Source organism: Tricharina praecox (assembly GCF_024521635.1).
Source record: "Tricharina praecox strain CBS 144465 chromosome Unknown BZA05scaffold_30, whole genome shotgun sequence".
NCBI lineage: Eukaryota > Fungi > Ascomycota > Pezizomycetes > Pezizales > Pyronemataceae > Tricharina > Tricharina praecox.
In genome coordinates this window covers 228,490-252,653 of record NW_026250432.1, presented here as the reverse complement: position 1 = coordinate 252,653, position 24,164 = coordinate 228,490, and the positions used below count along the sequence as shown (strand labels likewise).

Sequence of the window (24,164 nt, the reverse complement as noted above, 5' to 3'; positions counted from 1 at the left end):
CTAAAAACAGGATGCACTTTATATCCGTTGAGCCTGACAGAGAAATCGACGAAAAAGCAGTAAACGTGCATAAGTCGCCTGAACTCGTGAAGCCCTGAGCGATTTTCGCAAGGACCAACCACGCTTACTCGGCCCTGCTGCGCTGCATCGCTGTCAGGCGTGCATAAAAACTCGTCACCTCTTTCCATCGCTTAGTCAGCCAACCCTTTACGAGTCTTATTACCTACAGTAGAAGCAGGATTTGGAGCAGAACATTCTACGGAGGGCTGCATACCGCGAACTCGGTCAAACGCAGTAAGGCTGAGGGGCAGACAACATGGTGGCTTTTCTGAAGGATGTTCGTCTTTGTTTGTAGAAGTGCCTAGAATCACAGTCGAAGCCTCGAGCAGTGAAACGTCCGAGCAAACCAGAATTGCGGTATCGAGATGGACCTAGGCTTGCAGGGAGATGGAGAGTCCTTGGCTGAATCTTCCAGGCTGGACCAGAAACGCGAGATATTTTTCTGCGCGGTAAGGATGTGGAGCTAGTAACTTCCGCGCGGAAAATAAACGATAACATCGGCATCTTTGTGTCTGAAGAATATTGATTCAGACCCTACGAATATTGCAGGTCTCTATGGGAAACCCAGATACGGATGAAGACGCAAGCGTGTAGCAGTGTTCTGCGTTTGATGCATAGCAAGTAATTCCTCGTGTAGATACCTTACGCCTTCAAAGCTGCAAGACAAACGTCGTAATTTTCTAGATAGACCCCAGTTTTGCTCCGTCTTCTCCTTCAAAGGAAAGCAAATCCTTCAGGAAGCAAATCTTTCAATGAAGCCGAGTGGCAAGGCTGAGCAGGCAATCACCGTGATCCTTTGAATAGTCGAAGCACGGACAAAGCGGCGTCTCATTTTCCTTCTCCTTCCCTCTTTCTCTTTTCTCTTCACCGCTCAGATCCAAGAATTCCTCCGCACGATATTCAAACGACTTCCGAAGCCCTAGCCCTCCGAATACCTTTATACACAGCCCATCACTCCGCCATCCCACGCCCCCGCCTACAACTTCAAAAACAACAACCACAACACTCCATCCCCTACGACACCAACGACGCAACTATAACTACCACGCCCCAACAAAAAACAACAACATGGCCAACTACAACTACGGAAACCAGTACTACCCGTATGGCTACGCTGCGCAGTACTACAACGCCGCCCCTGCCGGAAACCGTTACGCCGCACCCGCGCAGCCGCCCGCCTACCAGTACGGCCCCCCCGCCGCGGCGGCCTCCCGGTACGCCGATCCCGCGCCGCCTGCCTACGCCGCCCCAGCCCCGTACCAGTACGCCGCCCCTGTCCCCTACAAATATGCGGACCCCAACATCGCGGCGATCACCCGCGTGTTCAACGACGACGCTCGCGCCCGCGATCTCGGCAAGGTCTACGGCGGCGAGAACTTCCTGGCCGCTGAGAGGCTCCGCAATAACAATAACCAAGTGGGATTCCAGGGCGGATGGGCTCAGGAGCTCGAGAAGCAGCGCGATGTTCTGGCGACTCTTGACTTCCAGCGTCAGGAGGACGAGCGTGTGCGCCTGAGGAGGCAGGTTCTGCAGGAGGAACAGTGGCGCGTCGAGGCCGTCGATCGCAAGGTCGCTGCCGATATGCAGCACGCTGAGTACGCTGCCCCGCTGCTCCAGGAGTACCGCTGTATCGGCTGTGGTGCGCAGGCGGGCGCTCAGCAGGTCTGTCAGCGCTGCTATTGGAGGGTGTAGGCTGTGCCGTCGTCCAAGGCGCCGATCCTTTGCAGTTTTCAGACACGGGGGGAGTGTTGGAGGGTTAACGTGGGGGGTTTTATACCACCCAAGTTGCTTGTGTGTTTGTTCTCTGGAATTGGGTTTTGTGCATGCTTCAAGATCTGTTTGCTCTCTAATCTTTTTGTGCGAATTCTACAGTGTGGTGGTCTTGCAATTTCTTTGTAATGGATGACTGTGCTTTGTGCTTGATCTTTTTTGGCTTTTTGATTGATTGTATGGAGAGTTATTGTAGACGGTTTGTAGACGGAATAGATGCATGTAGCTTCTAGTTGACCACTGATGAATCGTGATGGGCTGTGCGTCCTCCATTCAATCTCCTTGATCACCCCAACCCACTCGATCCTCCCCAGTATGTACATCAGTCAGCTTCCGACTTCTAGCTCATATTATCCACATACCCATCACGACGCTCGGGAATCTAGAAGCTTCCAGCAACGTTAGCCGTTTGATCGGCTATCGTTTGGTCGGCTATCGTTTGGTGCGTCGATCATACAATATCACACGACACTGGACGACCACCCCACAGCACCCCGCGGAAAACGGATCAACCGTGTGAATGGGCGGATATTTCCATAATCTAAAGAGGTCGTATACAATCAATGATCAAACAAAAAAAAAAGACAACGAACCAGCCGAGTGCTGGTGGTGCAATCGAGCCAAATAGGTCTAGAGTACCGAATCACGAGCATACCAGTAGTTGGGGGAGCAGATGGGTGGTGAAGGCGGGGATCACCGTACCTACCGTACCTACCTGGTATCTACAAGCCCAGATCCGACACAATCCGTTACCCCATACCTATGTACAAGTCCAGCCCAGTCTGCAGGATTTCTTCCTTCCCCGGGTGGGTTACATCCATACATCCATACCGAATCCCGTACCGTACTCGAGTATGCACCGTATGTATCGTACTCGACCATGTACGCTGGACTCAGTGGACTCAGTAGACTGTAACCCACCTACCGAATGCCACATGTAACCAGTGCAGGTACGATGTACAATGTGGCGTTGACAGGTCCGGTCCGGTGCGGTCACTCGGCGTCAACGGGAAGTAGCAGCATCGGGCAGCGGAAAATCTCATTCGACCGAAGTCTGGCGGTGGTGGAAGCCCCCTCTTCCTTCAGGGAGGGATAGTGGAGGTTTGTTTAGAGTAAGGGAATGTAGTATGACAGCTCCCCCCCCCCCCACCCCACCCCCCCCTCTCACTCGATTAAATCCACCCTACATCTACCCACCTATGTACTAGATGAGAGTCTATTCCAGTAGGTATACCCGATGTTGTAATACCGAGATCGAGTCGTTCGCTCCATAGGCGGTCGTTCCTTAGTCGTTCGTTCCTTATGCAGTCGCTCCTTAGTCGTCCGTTGCGTAGTCGTTCGTTGCGTAGTCGCCATAGGCGGTCGCTCCGTAGGCGGTCGTTCCATAGGCGGTCGTTCCATAGGCGTCCGTTCCTTAGTCGTCCGTTCCATAGTCGTCCGTTCCTTAGTCGTTCGCTCCATAGGCGGTCACTCCATAGTCGTTCTCTCCATAGTCGTTCGTTCCTTATGTAGTCGTCTATTCCTTATGTAGTCGTCCGTTCCATAGTCGTTCATTGCGTAGTCGTTTGTTGCGTAGTCGGTTACTCAGTCATGACGGCTCGCCTATGCTACATACCACCCCTCTTTCCCGTCTTCTATCGAGGCCTGCAGACTTTCTCAATACAATATTCGGTCATACTTTCCAATACCCGATCAAGGTCGGGCAGCGAGTGATCATAGAGTATTTGGGGAATTCTAGAACTTGCAAGTTGTAACCCAGCCTCTAGATGGATGATTGCACACCATTGCCTTGAATACCGAATCCGAAGCATCAGTATACCTATCCGATTCAGCATCAGCAATCAAACGTTTCCTGTCAACCACGTTCATCGATTCGTCATCTAGAGTACATGACATCTCCCATCACTTCCACACAGCGCAGCCCTGGTGGTTTAAAACTCCTTATAAACCTCAGTGCCGACTCTAACGACCTCCTCAAAGAACCACTTAAGATCGTCCGGGTTGACCCCAGGGGTGATTCCATGTCCGAGGTTAACAATATACCTTCCCTTGGCTTCCTTAAACCCTCCAACCATCCTCTCCACGCCCTTCGTAATCGCCTCGCGTCCACCATACAGAGTATTCGGATCGAGATTCCCTTGGAGGGTGACTCTGCCGCGGGCGATTCTGCACGCCTCGGCAGGATCATGCGTCCAGTCGAGGCCAACACAGTCGTAGCCGGAGTCGCACAGGTCATCGAGCGCGTACCACGCGCCCTTGGCAAAGACGGTCATGGGCACGCGGTCGAGGCCGAGCTCGGCGAGCCGCGCGGGCAGCCGCGACGATATCTGCCGCAGGTAGGGCAGCGAGAAGACCGCGAAGTCGTGCGGTGCCAGCTCGCCTGCCCAGGAGTCGAAGACTTGTACGATCTAAGTGGTGTGTCAGCGCGGAGTGGGGCTGTGAGCGGGGCGGGAGGTACCTGTGCGCCGGCCTCAACCTGCCGCGCGAGGAATTCAATCACGACATCTGTGATCTGCTGCAGCAGCGCCTTGGACTCCTCGGGCCAGGCAAAGATCCAGCGCTTGATCTCTGTGAACATCTTGCTGCCACCCCCCTCGATCATGTAAGCCATGAGGGTCCAGGGGGCGCCGACGAAGCCGAACAGCGGGACCCTTCCGTCGAGCTTCCGTCTGGTCTCCTTAATCGCCTCAAAGACGTAGCCCAGCTCCTTCGTCACATCCACCTCCTTCCGGAGCTTCTCGCAATCACTCGGGTGCCGCAAAGGCTCGGGAAATACCGGCCCCCGCTTCTCAACCATCTCTACCGTCATCCCCAGCGCTTGCGGCACGACGAGAATGTCGCTGAAGATGATCGCCGCGTCGATGAGTGGCTGGAACCGCTCGATCGGCTGCAGCGTGATCGTGCTCGCGATCTCGGGCGACCGACAGATCTCGAAGAAGTCGCGTGTGCCCTTGGTGGCATTGTACTCTATTGTGTGCCAGTAACGTTAGATGGGAATGCGGAGGAGGAGGAGGAGTGAGGGGGAAGGATAGACGTACCAGGAAGGTATCTACCGGCTTTCGTGGGTTAACATGTTAGTGAGTAATTGTGCCATATGTCGGATGACAGCTCGGAGGAGTTGAGGAAGTGCACCTTGACGCATCACCCACATTGGCGGGCGGTCGACCGGTAGGCCTTGAATGGCAACGTCAGTAAGGCAATGGGTCAATCGAGCAGCGGTTCCGACCTTTTGCAGCACGCAGGAGACGATCATTCTGTAATGGCTTTTCCGACATGGTTTGGTGTTGTATAGATTGGAGACGGAGGATGCGGGGGAGAGTTGGGAAGTTCAGGTCACTTGGAGCGGGCGGAAGAGGGGTGGGGAGAGCGATCGGCTGTTGCCGAAGTGCGACCACCGGCTAGCCGCTTGATTAGCCTCTGCTCTGCGAGCAGGGGCTCCATCCCGCTCGTGAAAACCTGACACAGACACAAAACGATCACGGAAGTTGGGAGACAAAAATTTTGTTTATTTATTATTAGGCAACGGAATGTCCCATATTTGAACTATTACGCAGACGCTGAACCGAAAACTAGCGAAAAGGAAAAAACGAAGGTAAATCCCAGAACTCCCGCGCTCAGCCAACTACCTACGTAACGACACAGTTCCCTGGAAGTCCGCAGGGTCCCGCCTCCTTCTCCTTCCTCTCCTTCTTCCGTACTGCCGAAGCTCCGTTCCTTGCTGGTGCCGAGGTGCCCTCAACAGCGGCAGGAGTGTTGTCACTACCATGGAGTCACGCTGATCCGTAGGCCTTGGCGACGGTCTCGTAGAACATCTTACCCTGGATCTCAGCGAGCTCGAGCTCCTTGGCGGAGGGAGAGCGGGAACCGTCGGCGCCCTTTTACATGTCAGTATATCATTCCGATTGAGTGCGAAGAATGCGGGATAACATACAGCGAAGGTACCAGCACCCCAAGGGGAACCACCGCGGACCTCAGAGAGATCGGCAAGGATGGGGAAAGCGTGCTTGTATCCGAGGGGAACGTAGATGAGACCGTGGTGGGCGAAGGTGCTCATGGCGGCGATCGCAGTCGACTCCTGACCTCCACCCATGGTTCCAGTGGAGATGAACAGAGCAACGTACTTGCCGGAGAGAGCACCCTCCTGCCACAGGGAACCAGTGGTGTCGATGAAGGACTTGAACTGGCCGGGGAAGTTTCCGTAACGGGTGGGGATACCGAAGATGATACCGTCGTAGTTGCGGAGGGCATCAGCGGTAGCGATGGTGTAGTCACGCTTGGGAGCGGCGTGCATCTTGGTCAGGACCTCCTGGGGGAGAGTCTCGGGAACCCTGGAGAAACACTGTCAGCGATTGATCTTTCACCACAACATCTGTAGATCGTGAGTAATGTGCAACATACTGGTAGAGGTCGACCTGTCCACCGGCAGCCTCGATACCCTTCTTCTCGGCCTCGGCGAGAGTGGCAACGTGGCCGTACATGGAGTAGATGACGATAGCGATCTTGGCCATTGTTGAGGTTTGTGGGGTTGACTTGGGGAGAGTGGATGAGGTTGTGTGTGGAGGAAAGAGGATGAGATGCTGTGTGCTGGGAATGAGAATGGGATGATTGTCTGGGAGAAGGGTAGGTTTTATATCATTCCTCCTCCTCCCACTGCTGCACATCCTCCTGCTACACCCCGCCCACTCAGCGTCTTGGGGTCCAGCGGATATCCGAGGGGAGTCGCGATTGAACGCTGTCTTCACCCCATTAAGGTACAGCTATCCCCGAACTGGAATGCGAAGCGGTGAACGGGGTCCACTAGCAGATTATTCTCAAGGAACTTGCCCACACGGAGCGAAGATTAGAGGTTGACAAGCAGCCACCATTTGGCCTGGCTGGTGCTGCAGAGAAGCATCATTTTGCTTGCGGATGATTACAAGCTGCTTACACCGCCTAATCCGACCCGCAGCCTGCCCCGCCAATTTGTCAATTCTTGTAAATCACCCCTGCTGCGCCGGTGACTGCCCAATGCGGTATAGCTCCGCTTTGCAAGAATTACACACCATCGAAAACTGCTGGTGCATTCCTGCTTATCTAAGGATTCTTCGTGAACGTATCTTTTTACATGTTGATTTATCTGAAACCCGCCCCTCCCACATGAGCATTTGAAAGATGGGACAAAGGATTACTTTTTTTGACTTTTTTTTAAAGTTGTCGGATATCTGGATTCTGTCGCCGCTTACAGGCAGCAGTTAAGCATTTGTGCTGCATGGTTACGTGATCGGGCCCGGATGCGGAGTTAAATCTCGTCCACCTTTTTCGACCTCCTCCGATCTCCGGGAAGCGAGGGGGAGGAGGCAACTGCCAACAGCATCCTCAGCAGTCCGTTTGCCGTCAAGCACGGCGAAGGGTCCTCACGAGTCACCAGCATCCGGATTCCGACCTCTGGCAGGGCCCAGACTGCAACCCCATCTTCCGAACGGTGCAGAGTAAGATGTAGGTAACGACGTGTCTTGCACGCACTCCTGTCCGTAGCGATTTGTGGGGCCGATGGGCACAGTTACTCTACATGTGTACGAGCTCTACGGCTGCGGCGGAAATATCTACACACGAAGTAAGCAAGCAAACGGCAGATGTCCACCGAACCCGGAGGGGATGCAGCAGTCGATAAGCGTGCGCGCGGTAATCGAGCACCCACCTGTTTTCTCCAGGGCTGGCGATATCGAGGTACTCCCGCATATGCATGCAGGAAGCGGAGTTAGGCGGCACAGCCTATCGGCCTTGCTGGAAGCTCCGATTCCGTCGGGGTCAGTGCTTTTCCCGTGGCGACAGGAACACTGTCATAAGCAAATGCTTAGGTGGATATTAGGAATCGGCGTGATCGCTGGTGAAGAACTCCTATTTGCTGGTTGTCCTATTTTCCTACATAGTGGCAGTCCGGAGGCGTCAGTCTTAGAGCACATCACAACATCAGAACCAGGTCTTTATCACTCGACAGTTTCTGGGTACGCTACCTACGTGTCCCAATATAACCACGCATCTGTCACTTTGAGAAATGACTCCCTTTCGCCTGTCAAGCCATGAGTGACACCGGCCGGCAGCCCGCACCTGCCAACGGGATCGTTCGGATTCCCCTCACTTGACAATTGACAGGCTCTGAGCATCACTTCTGACAGGCCAGAAAGCCAGGAACATTCATTGGTCTTAGCTGGCTGGAGCGAGGTTAAACGTATGCATATGTGGCGATCTCCTTCCATGAGGATCTTGTGATAACTAAGGACGTACTTGAGCCCCATCTCCACACCAGCCAGGCTCCCCGGCCCGTCAGCCCAAGAGATAAAGGCTTCTCGCCTCGCCTCGCCTCGCCTTGCAAGGTTTTGAGCGAGGTGCGTGTGAACGCGTTTCATAAAACAAAAAAAGTGTATATCTTCGAGGTCTGCCGTACCACGGGCGAGAGAAGAAAGGAGACGAGAAGCATCCAGCCGGTATCTACATAATTCTTCTACATAACTGCTCTCTTGGATGGGTTTCGTTCGTTTCGTTCGTTCGTGTGTGCATGTGCGGGCTGGAGGGCGAACGCGGTTCCCAAACGGGCCAAGTTCTTTGCGTTTTCCCCTGAGCCGCCCCATCGAGTGAGTCTTGATACTTCTGGAGAGGTCTGTGGGTTTGCTCTGCTGCTCTGCTGCTCTTTCGACTCTTCTCTGATCCCTTTCTCCTAGTGGTTATCCCCGAGTCCAAGGGAAGAAAGACTTTTTTCACGTTCACTCTCACACGACTCATTCAACTTCGTCAACTTGCTTCACATTCGTCCTTACGCTCGCCTCTCGCCCTTCCATCACACTTGGAACAAACAGATCGAACCGTTCACCAGCCGAACTACACGAGCCAAGGGGAAGAAGAAGAGAAGAGAAGAGAGGACTGGCAGGATCAAACAACCTCTTCAGTCACGGCCAAACGAAACGAAAGGCCTTTGCTCGAATGATTTGATGATCATCTACAACTGCAACTGCACACCGTTTCCATGCAACCAGCTCCCCCTGGCCACAGCAGCAGCCCCTGTGATTTTGAAGGAAGAAGCAGCTGCATCTGCGTCGTTCTCCTCCTTCCCTCCGTCACCGGTATGTGAACGAATCACTATCGTCTACACTCTACACCTTCTTTTCCCTCTCCTCACAAAAAACACACCCCCCTCTCTCTCCCCTCAAAAAAACCGCGATCTGTTCTTGCTGTGCTGCCTTTGCGCCGAACCCCCCTAACCCACTACGAAGAGCAACGGAAACTAACACGAAGCGATGACAAGCACGCCACTTACGCCCGCGAGAAGGTTCGGTCTAGGGAGACAACGACGGCCCTCGCTTCGAACCTACACCACACCCAACAGCAACAACAACGAGAGCATTCCTCCAACACCATCGCTGACGCCGCAGATTTCGCGAGAAATGTTGGCCCGCAAGACCAGCTACAACCAACTCACACAGAACTCGCTGGCGTCGATTCCCGACTCGAGCGCGGGCTATGGCGTGCGCCAGGCCGCCCGCTCCGGAGACGTCGAGGTCGGTGACCTGGTCAACACCCCCGGCGGAATGCACGGCATCGTCAAGTTCATTGGCAACGTGAAGGGGAAGGGCGGAGTGTTTGTGGGCGTCGAGCTCGAGGGTGAGCTCGCTGGAAGGGGGAAGAATGACGGCGCTGTCGATGGGTAAGGAACACCCGATAAGCTTCGTTCGATCTGGCACTGTCTGTCTGCCGTTGTTGTCTCCCATGTGATGGGCTGTTTGCTGTAGCAGCCGGGAGACAATGCTCGACTTGGCGGCACGCGCACTTTTGTTTTTCGCGACCGTTTTGACTGACCGACTGACTGACGGCATTCGCGTGTGTCTCTTGCAGGGTTCGATACTTTACAACGGCACAACCTCAGTCGGGGATCTTTGTTCCTCTGGCTCGAGCCAGCAAACGAAACTCCGTAGACTCCTCGCAAGCCCCGCCGACTCCGACATTCCTCGATAGTCCGTCGACCCTTGCCCCGCCAGCAATAACACCCAATCGTGTCCGCTCCGAATCTCCTGCCGGCCGTGCCTTCAGTAGTGCTATGAAGACCCCCGGCAGTGGTCGACCATCTCTTTCGGGCCGGCCAGAAAGCCCAGTACGGAGGATGAACACACCGGGGCCTCTGGGAGGACCATCGAGACCGAGTCTACTTCCCCCAAGCACTCCGCGAGCTGGGTCTGCAATGGGCACACGGATCGGGGCACTTTCACCCACTCCGGCGATAGGACGGCCAAACTTCCAGGGGCGTGCGAGAGCGGGCAGTGTGGCAGGAAGCATAGCGGGCGATTATCAGAACAGTAGGACACCGACCATATCAACACCCAAACCGCCCAAAACACCAACATCACAACTGCACACGCTGAAGCAGCCAAAATCCAATCTGGCATTGAGGAGTGGCAGTTCGATCGGGTTTTCGCGGCCGGGCAGCTCGCTGGATAGACACATGGAGGAGGAGGAACCGATGCCGACACCGTATCACAACCACCACCACCACCACCACCAAAACTACTCTTCTTCCCCGATCGACTCTGGCATAGGAATGGCGAGGAGCGAGGAAATGGACGGCATCATTGCGGCGCTCAAGGTCGAGTTGTCAGACAAGGACCGGCAGTTACAGGGGCAGGCGGCGTCACTGCTGGAGATGGAGGCGTCCTTGGTCGAGCTTCAGAATCTGATGAACGGCGGGATGATGTCACCGCGGTCCAACACGTTTGAAGATGCCGACGCATCGCAGCTGCGGGCGCTGCTCCGCGAGAAGAACGAGAAGATTGCACACCTCACGGCCGAGTTCGATGCGCACCGCGCGGACTTCCGGAGCACGATCGATACGCTGGAGCTCGCGAGCTCGGAAACGGAGCGCGTCTATGAGAAGCGCGTCGCGGACCTCATGGAAGACATTCGGGAGCTGCAGGACCGCAACGAAGATGTCGACTCGGTGGCCCGGCAGCTTAAGCAGCTGGAGGAGCTGGTGGCCGAGTTGGAGGAGGGGCTTGAGGATGCAAGGCGCGGCGAGGCAGAAGCGAGGGGTGAAGTCGAGTTTTTGCGCGGCGAGGTCGAGCGGAGTAGGGAGGAGCTGCGAAGGGAGAGGGAGAAGAGTGCGGCTGCTGTGGCCAATGCCGCGGTCGGAAAGATGATGCGTAATGGTCAGGACGAGGTCGAGAAGAAGGACGATGAAATCCGCGGCCTCAAGGCCATCATCCATTCCCTCTCAAGGGATTCGGTGGCGCTAGAGGATACCGCGGCGCCGACTCACCCCAAGGTGAATGGTGGCGCTGAGCTGGTTAAGGAGCGCCAGAACGGCGAGAAGCTGAGCCACGAGATCACTCAACTGCAGAACCAGATTAAGAACAAGGTCAATCGGGAAGAGGAGCTGGAGCGTGAGATCGAAGAACTCCGTAAGAAGAGGGAAGCGAGAACGTCGGCCTCGTCCGAGAAGACTGTTTCTGCATGGGGCGGCAGGGTTGTGTCGGGTGGATCGGCGGAGAGGATCGGCTGGAGAAATAGACAGCTGTCTGGCTCGGGCAACTCGCTCCGGAAGCTCCAGCTCGACACTACGCCGATCAAGGAGGCCTCGATCTCGGAAGGAAAGGACAGTTCCGAGCTGACGCCCATCGACTCGGATGCGGACTCGACCGTCCCGTGGTGCGAGATCTGCGAGACTGGCGGCCACGACATATTGACGTGCACCAGCATGTTTGGCTCTGGCGCCGGCGGCCCCGCGTCAGCTGGCCCCAACGGATCGACGACCGCCGCTGCTGCCGCCGCCGCCGAGCAGGAGGAACACACGCCCTCGTCCTCCCCCCTGCCGCCGCTGCGACGAAAGGAGTCTCTGTCGCTCGCCGACGGACCGAGCGGAAGCCCTCCCGCTTCGTCCCCTGCTCCCCCGACTACGGTCTCGTCCGCCACCACCGAAGACGACTTCTCGGTCGACACCCCCATCGCGGAAAAGAAGAAGAGCGTGCACCTCCCCCACCTCCCGCCGCCGCCGCCGATCGTAGACACGGGCTCTTCGTTCGGACCCTTGGCCGGCAAGGACAGCGGAACGGTGGATATGGACAAGTGGTGTGCGCTCTGCGAGCGTGACGGGCACGACAGCGTCGACTGCCCGGAGGAGACGGATTATTGAGTGACTGAGTGACTGACTGACTGTTGACTTGTTGGGGCGGCTGGGCGACTGGGCGGCTGGTGTATGTTGAGTTTGGTTCTTCTTTTGGTCTCTTTTTCTTCTTTTTTCTTCTTGAGCTTTTGGGGGTGTTATATTCCGGTGTACAATTGTGCTTTTATTCACAGGCGAGGAGGGGCGGATACGAAGGCGGCGGATGAAAGTTCATTCGGTTTATGGTATGGGATTGTGATGTGATGTGATGTTTTTGATGATGTGCTCCGACCACCTACCTACTCCCCCCAAACAGATGATTCTAATGTGTGCTCTTCCTTCCCCCTTCCCCCTTCTTACTCTACTACTACCTATTACTACGACCACTATTACTACTACGACCATGAATGCTTGTTCGTTTTTCTGTTTTTCTTTTCCTTTTTCGTGCGCGGTGGTGGTAGGCTGTTAATGCCGGTATGGTTTCTGCCGCGATGCCGCGATGCAGCAGTTGTGTTGTGTATGGTATAGATATGGTAGCTAGAATCTGTACACATAGGTAGATACGTAGAGGGTGATTTCTCTCACGCACACTGCTAGGTACAACCAACAAGCTTGTGCACAATATGTGTCAAAGATGATATCATTTTTTCCCGCAAGGCTGAGCGAATGGGCTATGTGGAGTATGTGGCTGAGTGATCGTCGGTGAAGGAAATTCTTTCACGTTCTGGACTTTTCGGTGGCTAGCCGGGAGGGGTTAGTGCGGATTTGCGGATTCGTGGGTTTGCGTGTTCTGTGAAGGCTGCAAAGAATCCGCTGCCGAGTACCGTACCGGCAGTGTAGGTATGGAAACAACTGGGCGGAAACGGTTTCTTTCTTTCTTCCCGGCTCTGTGTCTGCATTTACTTGCGAGTCGATGGTTGGGATTTATTCTGCTCGGTACTCTGCTCTGTAGTGGATTGCCTATGGCAACTTCTTTGCTGCCTTTGCTGCTTTTGCTGCGAACTGGTGGCGGCTGTTGGCGACAGATCCGATTACCTATTGGTGGTTTGCTTTTTTTGCAGATCGTTTAATGGGCTGGCTTGGCTTGGCTCGCAGAACACCATCGAAGCGGAAAGATGCTGATGGAAGCAGATGGAATCTGCGGGGCGCGTGTATGTAACTATATGCGTGCGTTATGTATGGAAAGGGACAGACTCCTGGGACTCTAGGAGGCTAAAGGGCGAGAGGGCGAGAGGGCGAGAGGGTGAGGGAGAGAGAGGGGGAAGGGGAAGGTTATACAGACAGACAGACAGACAGACAGATAGATAGAGAGAGGAGAGGAGAGAGAGAGAGGGGAGGAGTGAAGCAAAGCAGAGATAGAAGAGACAGAAGAGACTCGGAAAATAAGAGAAGCAGGACAGGACAGGAACGTTACTGCGAGGATCCCGAACCCACCACTACCGTACTGTTACTCTACCAGCTTTCCGTCGCCGCCGCCGCTACCCTCCCCCCTCCCCCCATCCGTCCAAGACTTTCCCTCAAAGCCTCGTACCTTCTTCCCTTTTTAACCAACCCACTGCTCGCTCATACAACACTCTACTTACCTTAACCATACACCACCCCAGGACAGGACAGCAACCGCGTACCCCACCGATTTGACTTCTCCTCCCTTCCCTCTCGCCTCTCCGTCTCCGAGAAATAAAAGAAAAGACGAGCAAAAAAAATAATTGCGTTGTCGATAAACCAACCCAACCCCTCCCACCACCCTCCCCCCCCAGGACCCTGACCTAACCGGCACGCAACAACACAACACATACACCTCGACACACACTACTACTCGACGAACGAACGATAAAGCTTCTTCGTTCCTCCTCCTCGATACACCCCGCCCCACCCCGACACACACACACACACCCACACCCACATACATAGAACATCGCCAACATGTCAACGAAAGGAAGCAAGACCCATCTCTATGATGTCCTCGAGATCCAGCCTGGCGCGTCGGAACAGGAGATTAAGAAGGCGTACAGAAAGCTCGCTATGGTACGTGATGGAGGGGGGGAAGGAGGGGGGAGGACAAGGAGCGGGGGGACACGACACACCCTCAAGTGGAGAAAAACTTAATCTCGCTAACACCACCGCTTAGAAATATCACCCTGACAAGAACGCTCACGATCCGGCCGCGGCGGATAAGTTCAAGGAAGTTGGACATGCGTACGTTTCTCTCCCTACGTCTTGACGCTGCTGGGTGGTAGAGGTGTCGGTTGCTTACGCGGCGAAAACACAGTTACGAGATCCTGTCGGACCCCCAGAAGCGACAGATCTACGACCAGTACGGCGAGGAGGGCCTCAACGGCGATGCCGGCATGGGAGGCGGCATGTCGGCGGAGGACCTGTTCTCGCAGTTCTTTGGCGGCGGAGGCGGCATGGGCGGCATGTTTGGTGGTGGCGGAATGCAGCAGCAGGGTCCCAAGCGGGTATGTCGTGTCCGCGCAACTAACCTCCGTTGGCTGCGGTGCTAACTGGTCCCCGTCACGCAGAGCCGAGACATCGTGCACGTCCACAAGGTTTCGCTCGAGGATCTCTACAAGGGAAAGATCTCGAAGCTCGCACTGCAGAAGAGCGTGCTCTGTCCGAAGTGCGACGGCCGCGGTGGTAAGGAGGGTGCGGTCAAGAAGTGCAGTGGCTGCAACGGTGCCGGTATGAAGACGATGATGCGTCAGATGGGTCCTATGATCCAGCGCTTCCAGACTGTCTGCCCCGACTGCAGCGGAGAGGGAGAGATTATCAGGGAGAAGGACCGATGCAAGCACTGCCACGGAAAGAAGACCATCACCGAGCGGAAGGTGCTCCACGTTCCCGTCGACAAGGGCATGCAGGAGGGTCAGAAGATCACCTTCAACGGCGAGGGTGACCAGGGCCCGGATATCATCCCCGGAGATGTCGTGTTTGTCATTGAGCAGAAGAAGCACGATCGGTTCGAGAGGAAGGGAGACGATCTGTACTTCAAGGCCGAGATCGATCTGTTGACAGCTCTGGCTGGTGGCACCATTGTGATCGAGCACCTCGACGACCGCTTCCTGCAGGTGTCGATCCTACCCGGCGAGGTTATCTCTCCTGGTAAGTGTCGCGGCGGCCCGTCTACTTTTCGTCGGAAGTGGTGCTGACAGCGATCTCTAGGAACCGTTAAGCAGATCCGCGGACAGGGTATGCCATCTTACCGTCACCACGACATGGGTAACCTCTACATCCACTTCGATGTCAAGTTCCCCGAAGACAACTTCAACACACCCGAAAAGCTCGCGCTCCTCGAGGACATCCTCCCACCGAGGAACATCCCTGAGCTCAACCCCGATGCCATGGTGGAAGACGTCGTTTTGGAGCCCGTAGACGCGCGGGAACAGGCACGTGCTATGCAGCAGGGTGGCCACGGCCACATGCACGATGAGGATGACGACATGCACGGCGGCGGTGGTGAACGTGTACAGTGTGCATCGCAGTAAGCTGGCGGTACTCTAGTAATGAACGGACGGACGGGGGAGAACTTGGATGGAAGAGGCTAGTGGTTGTCGGTGGTGGGTGGTGACGATGGCGATGACGGCGATGGCAGATACGATGGGACGATTTCTTTCATTCGCGGCTTTCACGGCTCCATTTGGTCTCACTTGTCACTTTTTTCTTTTCTTTCTCTCTTGTTCTCTTTCCTCGGTAGGCTTTTCTTTTGGGGGATGGGTGGGGTGCGAGGCGTAGATTGGTTGATTGACGCTGTAGTTACTTCTTTTTAAAAGGGTTTTCGCGGTGTTTTTTTCTCTCTTTCTCTCTGGCGGCCGGAGGGTCGGGTCAGGCCTATACATACGGCACGCGTACCGTAGAGCTGGGAGGAAGTGTGGCTATTCAACTTTGGTGATGTTCTTCTGTTTGTCGTACAGCGCTCTACCTATTTTTACCTTTTCTTGGAGACGGTTTCAAAGATGTTTTTTTTTCCTTTTTCCATCTTCCATCCGGTTTCTCCATGTATGCAGACAGACCTACGACAACAATGGAACGTTTGAACATCAATCCAGATTCCATTCCATCCATCCCATCCACATCCCCCTCTCCCTCCCCCAGTGCCCACCCCACCAGCCCACCCACTATCGCACTAGTTCGTGACATCCCCCCCGCCAGCCCAGCCCCACCAGCAGCCCCACCAACGCGAGAACCCCCACTAAAAAAAAAAGCACGCTTTGCCCCAACGCATCCATCTCATCATAACCGCTCACGCGTCTGCCCACCGTCGCCCCCACCACGTCCCCCCACCACCGCCCATTTTCCACGCACGCACGAATCAGCCATCCATCCAAAAACCCAAAACTCGAAACTCAAAAAAAAATGCTTCTCCTCCGCCTGCACCTGCGGCGACGCCCGCCGCGCCTCTCTCCCTTCAATCCCACCACCACCACCACCGCCCTTTCCACTCCCGCCACCTCGCGGCCTTTCACCACCACCCCCTCCACTCACGCCCGCACCCCCGTGCGCACAGCCAAAGAAACCAAGCGTCGCGAGAAACTATCGCTCGACGAGCTAGCCGCTCCAACGGACGTTGCGCGCCCGCCGCTGCCGCCGCTGCCTGTGGACCGGGCGCGCGGGGCGCGTGCTGCTGCTGCTGGTACGCGCGTGAGGAAGTCGTGGTTGGAGGTGCCGCAGGGGCCGCTGGGGCCCGTGGCCGGGGCAGGGGATGGGGCGGGGGATGGGGTGGGGGATGGGGTGGGCCCGCTGGCGGGGGAGGGGGATGGGGCTGGGGGGGAGAGCAAAGAGGGGGGGGAAGGGGCGGAGGGAAAGCGCTACCCGCCCGTTGTCCAACAGGCGCTCGACAACATGCAACGGCTCGGGCCGGAGATAGTCCTTTTGACGCGGGTTGGGGGGTTCTACGAGCTGTATTTCGACGCCGCGACGCAGTGGGCGGGGCGGCTAGGGCTGAAGCTGGGCGAGAAGCGGACTGTAGCCGGACCTGTTGCTATGGCGGGGTTCCCGTGGTGGCGGCTCGAGCAGTTTCTTAAGGTCCTGGTTAAGGAGGAGGGGAGGTATGTTGCTGTTTGTGAGGAATATCCGAAAGCCGGCGCGGTCGAGAATGAGTTTGTGACCGGAGAGGCCATGTTTGAGCGCCGCGTGCAGAGGATTGTTACCCCGGGGACACTCATCGATGAGGAGTGGATTGAGGCTGGGGAGAATCACTTTTTGCTGGCGGTCGAGAATAAGGGCGCGGGCGAGATTGGCCTGGCTTGGACGGATCTGGGAACGGGCGAGGTCTGGTGCAGTACGTGTGGAACGGATGGGCTGGCGGCGGAGTTGGGGAGGATCGGGCCGAGGGAGGTGGTCGTCAAGAGTGGCGAGACGGCGCTGGAGGGCGTGGAGGGTTCGGGCGCGTGGGTGCTGACGACCCATGATGCGTCCGAGGAGACGGAGAAGAAGGGGAGGCTCCAGACGTGGGAGGCGCTGGCGGTCGAGGGCGAGGAGGTCGATAAGAATGTGCTGAAGAAGTTGAGTCGGCTGGAACATGCGGCGGCTGCGAGGCTGCTGGATTATGTCGAGTCGAGGCTGCCAGGCATCGATGTCAAATTACAAACTCCCGTCAGGCGGAAGGCGAGCGAGGTTATGGCGATTGATGTTAATTCCATGAGGGGGCTCGAGATTAAGGCTACGCTGAGGGATGGCTTTGCCAAGGGAAGTTTGCTGCACACGATCAATCGGACGGTCACTCGGGGTGGGAAGCGGTTGCTGGGGAACTGGTTGAGTAAGTCCCTTCTTTCCCCTGATTGGCTGGAGATGTTCGACTGATCCTGCCTCTGCAGCAAATCCATCGACAGACATCGACATCATTGAAGCGCGGCTCGACATGGTGGAAGCCTTCCTCAAAGACGACATCCTGCGCGAGGACATTCCCATCCTGCTGAAGCGCACGTACGACTCGCAACGGATCGTGCAGAAGTTCTCACTCGGCCGAGCCGACGCCGACGATCTCGTGGCGCTGGCACGCACCATCGAGGCCACCACCGACATCCTGCGCCGCATGGAACGTGCCGACGACAAAAAGACGTTTGCGCCGATCCTGAAGCGCTTGGATGTCCCCACAGCGCTGGCGAAGACGATTCTCGACTCGATTGATGAGGAGGGGTTTAGGAGACAGCAGGCCGAGGTTGCGGACGTCGCTGCAGCGCTGTCCCAGACAGCTGAGACGGAGGAGATGCCGGAGAGTACGAGGGTTGTTGAGGAGTTGCTGGCTGAGGTTGTCGAGGCTGGTGCTACAAAGGCGAAGAAGGGGAGAAAGAAGAGGATTGCGAGGGGGATTGAGAATTCTATCAAGAGCGCTACACTCGTAGACGTCGAGGGGGACGAGGCGTGGGTTATGAAGAAAACGTTCGTTCGGCTCCATCTGCGCGTTGCCACGACCGAGTGAGAATGGCTGGCTAACCAGGAACTCCACACAGCGCGAGTCCACTACTTCGGGAAACACACGCACGACTAGAGGGCCTGCGAGAAGCAAAAGGCCACCTCGAAGTGCATCTTCGAAACAAACTGAGTACGTTGGTGTGGTTTTCTGAGCGTGGCCCTCTAACCCTCTCTGATTCGGGTCTAGATGTCCAGAGTCTTACGCTCAAGTGGAGCCCGCAGCTGGGACACTTCTGCCACATCAAGGGCAAGGATGTAAATGTACCCGACGTGATTAGCGTTTCCTCGTCGAGAACCACGAGGTCGTTCTTACACCCTGTAGTCACCAATTCTCACTCGCTCACCCGCAACCGCTAATGTACGCAGGAATGGACAAAACTCGGTGAAACGATAAGCAACACCCGGCTACGTATCCGCGCCGAGGAGAAAGTCGTCTTCCAGAACATTCTACGGATGGTATCGGGCCACATCTCGCAGCTCCGTCGCAACGCCGCAGTACTAGACGAACTCGACGTTGCATCATCCTTCGCACTCCTCGCTCGCGAACAGAACCTTACCAGGCCAACCCTCACGCGGGACCAGAAACATAAGATCGTAGGCGGCAGGCATTTCACCGTTGAAGCTGGTCTCCAAGAGCAAGGGAGGCAGTTTGTTAGTAACGATTGCTTTGTGGGAGATGTTGAGCGGCTTTGGCTAGTTACTGGGTACCCCCCCTCCCCCTCCCTCCCTTCCACCCTCCCATCGTAACTAAGCCCTTAGCCCGAACATGGCTGGAAAATCCACCTTCCTCCGGCAAAACGCACTAATCAGCATCATCGCGCAAACCGGCTCGTTCGTACCCGCCACACACGCGTCGCTCGGGATCGTCGACAAGATCTTCTCTCGCATCGGCAGCGCCGACAACCTCTACGCCAGCCAGTCGACGTTCATGGTAGAGATGCTCGAGACGGCGATGATCCTGCGCAACGCCACTCCACGGTCCTTCGTGATAATGGACGAAGTCGGGCGGGGCACCGCGCCAAAAGACGGTGCTGCGGTCGCCTACGCGGTGCTGAAACACCTCGTCGAGAAGAACAAGTGCCGCGCGCTGTTCGCAACGCATTTTGGCGAGCTCGGTGAGTGGGTCCGCGGCGATAAGAAGGTCGCTACCTGGTGCACCGATATCAGCGTCGATAAGGATGGCAGCGCATGGACGTTCGTCCACCGTCTGCGCAGGGGCGTCAGCACGGAGAGCCATGCCCTGCGCGTCGCGAAGATGGCGGGGATGCCGGCCGAGGTGCTCGCTGTCGCGCAGGATATTTTGACTGCTGCTGCTGCTGAGGATGTGGCTGTGGCTGTGGAGTCGCCGAAGAAGGCCGCACGGTTAGCTGCTGGTGCTGGTGCGAGGGCGGTGGCGGCGTAAACTGGTGGTTAACTAGGGATGATAGATGTGTGATGTGTACGATATGATGTGATACCAAATTTCAATAGGCAGAGGCGGTCAGACGGGGTACCTTAATTCGTTGAGAGGGCTTTCGCGGCTTCACACTGTGCCTGTGTTCTACGTAGTAGTACGTAGTCCGGTCCAGTCCAGTCCGTTCGGACCCAGGAACGGGACTGGACTACATACTTGATACATCCAGTCCGTCCGGAGGTGTGTTGGATGTCCGACCGACCAGTCGACCGGTAAGGTCGGACGGGGCGGACTGTAGTCGACTGCCGTCGACTGCTAAAACCACCAAGACTGGTACAAGTACACATGGATCGCAGAAAGGTTTTACTGCCGTACTTGGTGAGGGAAGTGCTGAAAAGAGGGACGTTTCTTTCACTACTCTACCGGACTGCAGCCGAATCCGGTCCAGCGAATCCCAGCGGGAGGAGGAGTTGTCAGCGAGATGAAGAGCTGGGGGAGCTGCCAGTGGGAGGAGGAGTCGTGAGCGAGAGGAGGAAGTGGAGGAAGTGATGGAGGATTTCTGTTGGCGGGAGAAAACGAATGTGGTTAGTAGTAGGCATCAAAGTTGGCGGGCATGGCGGGGTCGGCCGAGTGGGGAGGAGGAAAACTCCGTAAACTAGTTTTGCGTAGTCATAATAAGATGATCTTAGAGAAAAAAGAAGAGGAAGAGTAAGAAGACGAAAAAGAAAAAGAGAGGAGAGGCAGAAGCCGACGGCTAGGGCATCAAACTCCACCGCTTGACCCCCACCGCTGGTTTACCTTCCACCGACATTTCTGTCCTTCCGCCAGCACCTCTCCGATTGCTCTGCCATACCGGGTCCAGCGGAGGTTTCTTCTTCTCTGGGCGGGAGGAGAAGTCTGTGGGGGAGGAGTTGTCAGCGTGATGAGGAAGTGATGGGGAAGCTGTCGGCGGAAGGGGGGGGCAGCACCAGCGGTGGAGGGTCCAGCGGTGCCGTGTGCTCTCTTAGTCGTCTGTGTCTGCTTCTTCGGCTTCCTCTCCTACTGGGGACTCTAGCAGTGCCGGTTCTAGGAGAACATAAGGCCGGTACAAGAATTTCCGTGTCATGCAGTCTAATTTTCGCATATGCGCTACAAAGTCATAAAGGTGATAGAACCTATAGTTTTAAATAAGGCGCATTGAACGCAAATATCATGCTTTTGAAGAAATTGAGCGTGTGGTGCTCTAAGGATTTCCTATCTCAGGCTGATATATCCCATAATGCTTCACAAAACCTGCCAGTTTAGCAGTCATTGTTGTACGCCAGGGGTGTGAATTTCAGCAATGACTGATTATACCTGACGAGTGCCTTCGGGCTTACAAAGTGAGAAGGCCGATTTATGTGATGGTGGTTTTCGCTGCATACCTAGGCATTATGTAGGAGTTACAACAATTTTTGGTTTATGAAAACATTAGCCTTATTTTGAAATAAGTCTTACGGAAGCCTTATGAGTTGCACGTGCTTATGAGTCGCTTATAGAAGGCCTAAATAATTTCCCCATCATGTATAAGGCCTACATAAGGCTTCTGACTTTAGTACATGGCTCTACATGGTGCATATGGTGCCTGTGGTTACGAAAGACCATCGTTTTGTGATTCCGAATAAATGTGGGTAGGCTTTTGACCGGCAAGACACATGGAATGGGGATTTGGCTTAAGTGCACTAGACCCACTAGAAATGGTCAATCCTTGTCACCTCAAACTCAATTCGGGGGGGAGGGGGCACCTGTGCTCGGTCTGGTCTATGAACCTGAAAATGGAGGAGATGGTTACAAGGACACAGGGCAGAGATCAAGGGGGGCCACTAAGAGCAACTCCGGACTGATAGAAGGAAACAGTGGGCGTGTATTCCATGATCCAGATAGCCCGCAGGCAATCAAGGATTCAGCCAAGTGCGTCGTCGTAGTTCTCTCTCTCTCTTTCTCTTACTCACACACACACTTGTATGATATATCATCACTTTCTCTCTACCCGCCGCTCTCCAGTCTGGAGAGGCATTGGCGAAAGAGTCCTCGCAACAGTGGAGTTCACCAGCTTGAAAGATCACCCTATACGGAGAAGTACGCCCATCATCATTCCGCAACTCCACACTACAAGATGCGATGCTATGCAAAAAAAACAAGAAAAAAAGACATAGGTAGCCATGAGCAACTAAGAACAAAAGAGAGCCAAGTGTTCCTCCAACGGGCGGATCACCACCCGACAAACTTCCTTCTTGTAATCGTCGTTTTCCAAGGTTATTTCGCGATGATCTAGCCCGCGGATGCACCGGCGCACGGCATCGCCATAAATGTTGAGGGCATCGTCGTACAGTTTAGGGATGAGGCCGTCGGCGATCGCATACGCACCCGTGTCGGTATTACCGGTGGTCCCTCCACCACCCTCTCTGCGTTTATGGAGATCTTCCAACTTCTCCCAAAACCAGAGTTCCAAAAGGACGATGCCCAAAGACAAGAGTGTTCTGTTGCACCTCACAACCCGCGATCCTGATCTCTGGGCGGAATCCGACGGATGCAAAGGGTGGAGGCTCCGCCGCACCAGAGGCTGTTCGATCAATGCTTTAAGGTTGTTGTCTACTACTGACTCGTCGCAGAGAAATATGATGTCCTTATTGCTCCACCCCTCGCTCAGCCATCCGGTGCCGTGCAGTTGAACGACTGATGACGCAAGCTTAATCCCCAGCATCAACCTCTCTTTCCTCGCAGGTGGTGGTCGTTTGGAGAGGAGAGTCTCCAGTGTCACTGTTGTCGCTGGTTGGGACAAGAGCGATGGACCGGTGGGCAGCCAGACACGGTGCATTTTTCTCATCCCATCGATAAGGACTCCCAAGTCAGACTGAGCACATTTGGCCTCCTGTATGGTGAAGCAGAAGTCACGGATTATGTCCGTTCTGAGGATTTCGGGCTTTTCAGGGGCCGAAATTTCGGTCCGAGCAAGATCATCTGTACATTCGTCGGAACAATCCGCTGCGTTCAAGGGACTCGGAGTTCTCTTGGGACTCAGGCTGAAGCCTAATGCTTTTTTAACGACCGCAGTGGAAATTCCGAGAAACCTAACTCGTTTCGAACGCTCGGGAGGGCTGCATGATCCCCCACGGTTAGACATCATCGAAATTCTCGAAATTAGATTTCTCACCTGGTCACATTATTTCGCTCTTCCACAGCCGTGGGACTCGGAAGCCCCTGTCCAGTATGTTTTACAGCATCCTTTACAGTGGATATTGAGTTTTTGGTGGGAATCGAACTGTATCGACAATCTTGGTCTCCGTCGGGATTGACGACAACCTCGTTCGGCGGGCCGGACTGATGTTTCTCGGCGAGATGTTCTAATTCCAGTTTTCTCCAGTTGGACGGCACGTCATCCAACCCGGGACCAAAGGAGAAAATGAACTTGAATCGTAACCTCGGATCCGGTTCCCTTGGTCCAAAAGTCTCGCCCCTGCGCGTCTCCAGCTGTAGGTTTATGTCGTGGGACGATGGACATGTGCAATGTGGAGTCTGCAGCTTCTCGTTCAGAACGGTGTAAAGAGCGGTGGCATGGCTTCGTATGCGATTGTATCGAGTCGTGGTTGATCCATCTCGCGCAGTCGACGTTTGATCGAACCATTGCCGACCCCCGTTGACGAGTTTATCTAGGTCATGGTTGATCCTGCGAATGCGTGAAAGCTGCTCGTCACGGTGGTTCTTCAACACAACTAGCGTAAACTTTTTACGCAGACGCTTCAAAGCGCGCTTGCTGGACTGTACGATGGGTATTATGATCCCCTGGTCAGCGCGGTCCACCCTGGATCAGCGGATGGGTGTCCTAACCGTGCTTTTGTCCACTCCGAATTTCTCATTTAGCTCATCAACAACCGTTTTCATAGCCTCGATCGCCTTTAGGAAAGGTTCGATGGAGTGACTGGGTAGTCGACTGCGAATCTTCGCTTGTAGGCTCTCGGCTTCCCAAAGATCTCCTCCGGGGTCACCCATGAGGCTCGACAGATCCTTGGGTGCAACTGTGTTCCCAAGAAGGTGGTAACATGTGTCGACGAACTTGGCGTGCTCCATATCGAGTTCGCGCTCAAACTCTTTCAAGACTGGTAGATGGTGCCGCATCTCCTTCATTGTTTCGGCACCTTTGACATAGAACTTGATGGTTTCGACAGCAAGCGGAAGGGCAGCCAGCACGAGACCTGCAATTTCGATGCCCGTAGCCATGTTGGTGCTACGTCCAGAGGTTGGATTTGGCGGCTGGGGGACGTTTATGTGTTGCCGATTTCAATGCGGGATATGGTGAAGCATGTTCGAGAGATGGTTGCTCGGTCTCCGCCCGCAGCTCCACATCTTGAGGCGTGACAACCCCTCACCCCCGCACCTATCCTGCAAGAT

At 55.3% G+C, this 24,164-nt stretch overlaps 8 protein-coding genes across 8 annotated transcripts; 5 read left to right on the top strand and 3 right to left on the bottom strand.

The window, feature by feature from the left end:
* Positions 1-1,128: 1,128 nt before the first annotated feature.
* BZA05DRAFT_460836 (uncharacterized protein) lies at positions 1,129-1,752 on the top strand (the record flags this gene model as incomplete). Its single annotated transcript, XM_051487667.1, has 1 exon — positions 1,129-1,752. One exon carries the CDS (start codon positions 1,129-1,131, stop codon positions 1,750-1,752), a length of 624 nt encoding a protein of 207 aa, XP_051335942.1.
* A 1,925-nt stretch (positions 1,753-3,677) lies between these two features.
* BZA05DRAFT_409674 (Uroporphyrinogen decarboxylase) lies at positions 3,678-5,199 on the bottom strand. Its single transcript, XM_051484817.1, has 5 exons — positions 5,057-5,199; positions 4,963-5,004; positions 4,869-4,886; positions 4,289-4,797; positions 3,678-4,238 (listed from the first exon to the last, which is right to left on the bottom strand). The coding sequence occupies exons 1-5, from the start codon at positions 5,103-5,105 to the stop codon at positions 3,762-3,764; spliced, it is 1,095 nt and encodes a 364-aa protein (XP_051335941.1). The 5' UTR covers positions 5,106-5,199; the 3' UTR covers positions 3,678-3,761.
* Positions 5,200-5,456: 257 nt separating this feature from the next.
* Positions 5,457-6,338, bottom strand: BZA05DRAFT_342965 (putative NADH-quinone oxidoreductase; the record flags this gene model as incomplete). The annotated part of the gene is given in 4 exon segments (XM_051481059.1): positions 5,457-5,589; positions 5,605-5,705; positions 5,762-6,158; positions 6,229-6,338. 4 exon segments carry the CDS (start codon positions 6,336-6,338, stop codon positions 5,457-5,459), a joined length of 741 nt encoding a protein of 246 aa, XP_051335940.1.
* A 2,910-nt stretch (positions 6,339-9,248) lies between these two features.
* Positions 9,249-11,983, top strand: BZA05DRAFT_343084 (uncharacterized protein; the record flags this gene model as incomplete). Its single annotated transcript, XM_051481066.1, has 3 exons — positions 9,249-9,508; positions 9,697-11,682; positions 11,716-11,983. The coding sequence occupies 3 exons, from the start codon at positions 9,249-9,251 to the stop codon at positions 11,981-11,983; spliced, it is 2,514 nt and encodes an 837-aa protein (XP_051335939.1).
* Positions 11,984-13,876: 1,893 nt separating this feature from the next.
* Positions 13,877-15,438, top strand: BZA05DRAFT_343055 (uncharacterized protein; the record flags this gene model as incomplete). The annotated part of the gene is made up of 5 exons (XM_051481064.1): positions 13,877-13,978; positions 14,082-14,149; positions 14,223-14,412; positions 14,476-15,055; positions 15,116-15,438. The coding sequence occupies 5 exons, from the start codon at positions 13,877-13,879 to the stop codon at positions 15,436-15,438; spliced, it is 1,263 nt and encodes a 420-aa protein (XP_051335938.1).
* Positions 15,439-15,969: 531 nt separating this feature from the next.
* Positions 15,970-16,623, top strand: BZA05DRAFT_409666 (uncharacterized protein). The gene has a single exon (XM_051484816.1). The coding sequence runs from the start codon at positions 15,975-15,977 to the stop codon at positions 16,500-16,502; it is 528 nt and encodes a 175-aa protein (XP_051335937.1). The 5' UTR covers positions 15,970-15,974; the 3' UTR covers positions 16,503-16,623.
* Positions 16,624-16,714: 91 nt separating this feature from the next.
* BZA05DRAFT_173418 (muts domain V-domain-containing protein) lies at positions 16,715-19,812 on the top strand. Its single transcript, XM_051479218.1, has 6 exons — positions 16,715-17,708; positions 17,767-18,331; positions 18,403-18,494; positions 18,552-18,682; positions 18,731-19,068; positions 19,124-19,812. The coding sequence occupies exons 1-6, from the start codon at positions 16,793-16,795 to the stop codon at positions 19,764-19,766; spliced, it is 2,685 nt and encodes an 894-aa protein (XP_051335936.1). The 5' UTR covers positions 16,715-16,792; the 3' UTR covers positions 19,767-19,812.
* A 2,012-nt stretch (positions 19,813-21,824) lies between these two features.
* Positions 21,825-24,163, bottom strand: BZA05DRAFT_173374 (uncharacterized protein). Its single transcript, XM_051479216.1, has 3 exons — positions 23,604-24,163; positions 22,930-23,534; positions 21,825-22,873 (listed from the first exon to the last, which is right to left on the bottom strand). Exons 1-3 carry the CDS (start codon positions 23,991-23,993, stop codon positions 21,946-21,948), a joined length of 1,923 nt encoding a protein of 640 aa, XP_051335935.1. The 5' UTR covers positions 23,994-24,163; the 3' UTR covers positions 21,825-21,945.
* Between the last annotated feature and the right edge of the window lies 1 nt (position 24,164).

Excerpts from the sequence above, each read along its gene's own strand:
- BZA05DRAFT_173418 (XM_051479218.1), top strand. The coding sequence starts at position 16,793 with ATGCAACGGCTCGGGCCGGAGATAGTCCTTTTGACGCGGGTTGGGGGG. Across the intron at positions 18,332-18,402 it reads GCGTGGGTTATGAAGAAAAC|CGCGAGTCCACTACTTCGGG; the intron begins GTTCGTTCGGCT and ends AACTCCACACAG. Across the intron at positions 18,495-18,551 it reads GCATCTTCGAAACAAACTGA|ATGTCCAGAGTCTTACGCTC; the intron begins GTACGTTGGTGT and ends ATTCGGGTCTAG.
- BZA05DRAFT_409674 (XM_051484817.1), bottom strand. The coding sequence starts at position 5,105 with ATGTCGGAAAAGCCATTACAGAATGATCGTCTCCTGCGTGCTGCAAAA. Across the intron at positions 5,005-5,056 it reads TCTCCTGCGTGCTGCAAAAG|GCCTACCGGTCGACCGCCCG; the intron begins GTCGGAACCGCT and ends TTGCCATTCAAG. Across the intron at positions 4,239-4,288 it reads AGGTTGAGGCCGGCGCACAG|ATCGTACAAGTCTTCGACTC; the intron begins GTACCTCCCGCC and ends CACACCACTTAG.
- BZA05DRAFT_409666 (XM_051484816.1), top strand. The coding sequence starts at position 15,975 with ATGGAACGTTTGAACATCAATCCAGATTCCATTCCATCCATCCCATCC.
- BZA05DRAFT_173374 (XM_051479216.1), bottom strand. The coding sequence starts at position 23,993 with ATGGCTACGGGCATCGAAATTGCAGGTCTCGTGCTGGCTGCCCTTCCG. Across the intron at positions 23,535-23,603 it reads TCGGAGTGGACAAAAGCACG|TCCAGCAAGCGCGCTTTGAA; the intron begins GTTAGGACACCC and ends CCCATCGTACAG. Across the intron at positions 22,874-22,929 it reads GAGCGAAATAATGTGACCAG|CCCTCCCGAGCGTTCGAAAC; the intron begins GTGAGAAATCTA and ends GGGATCATGCAG.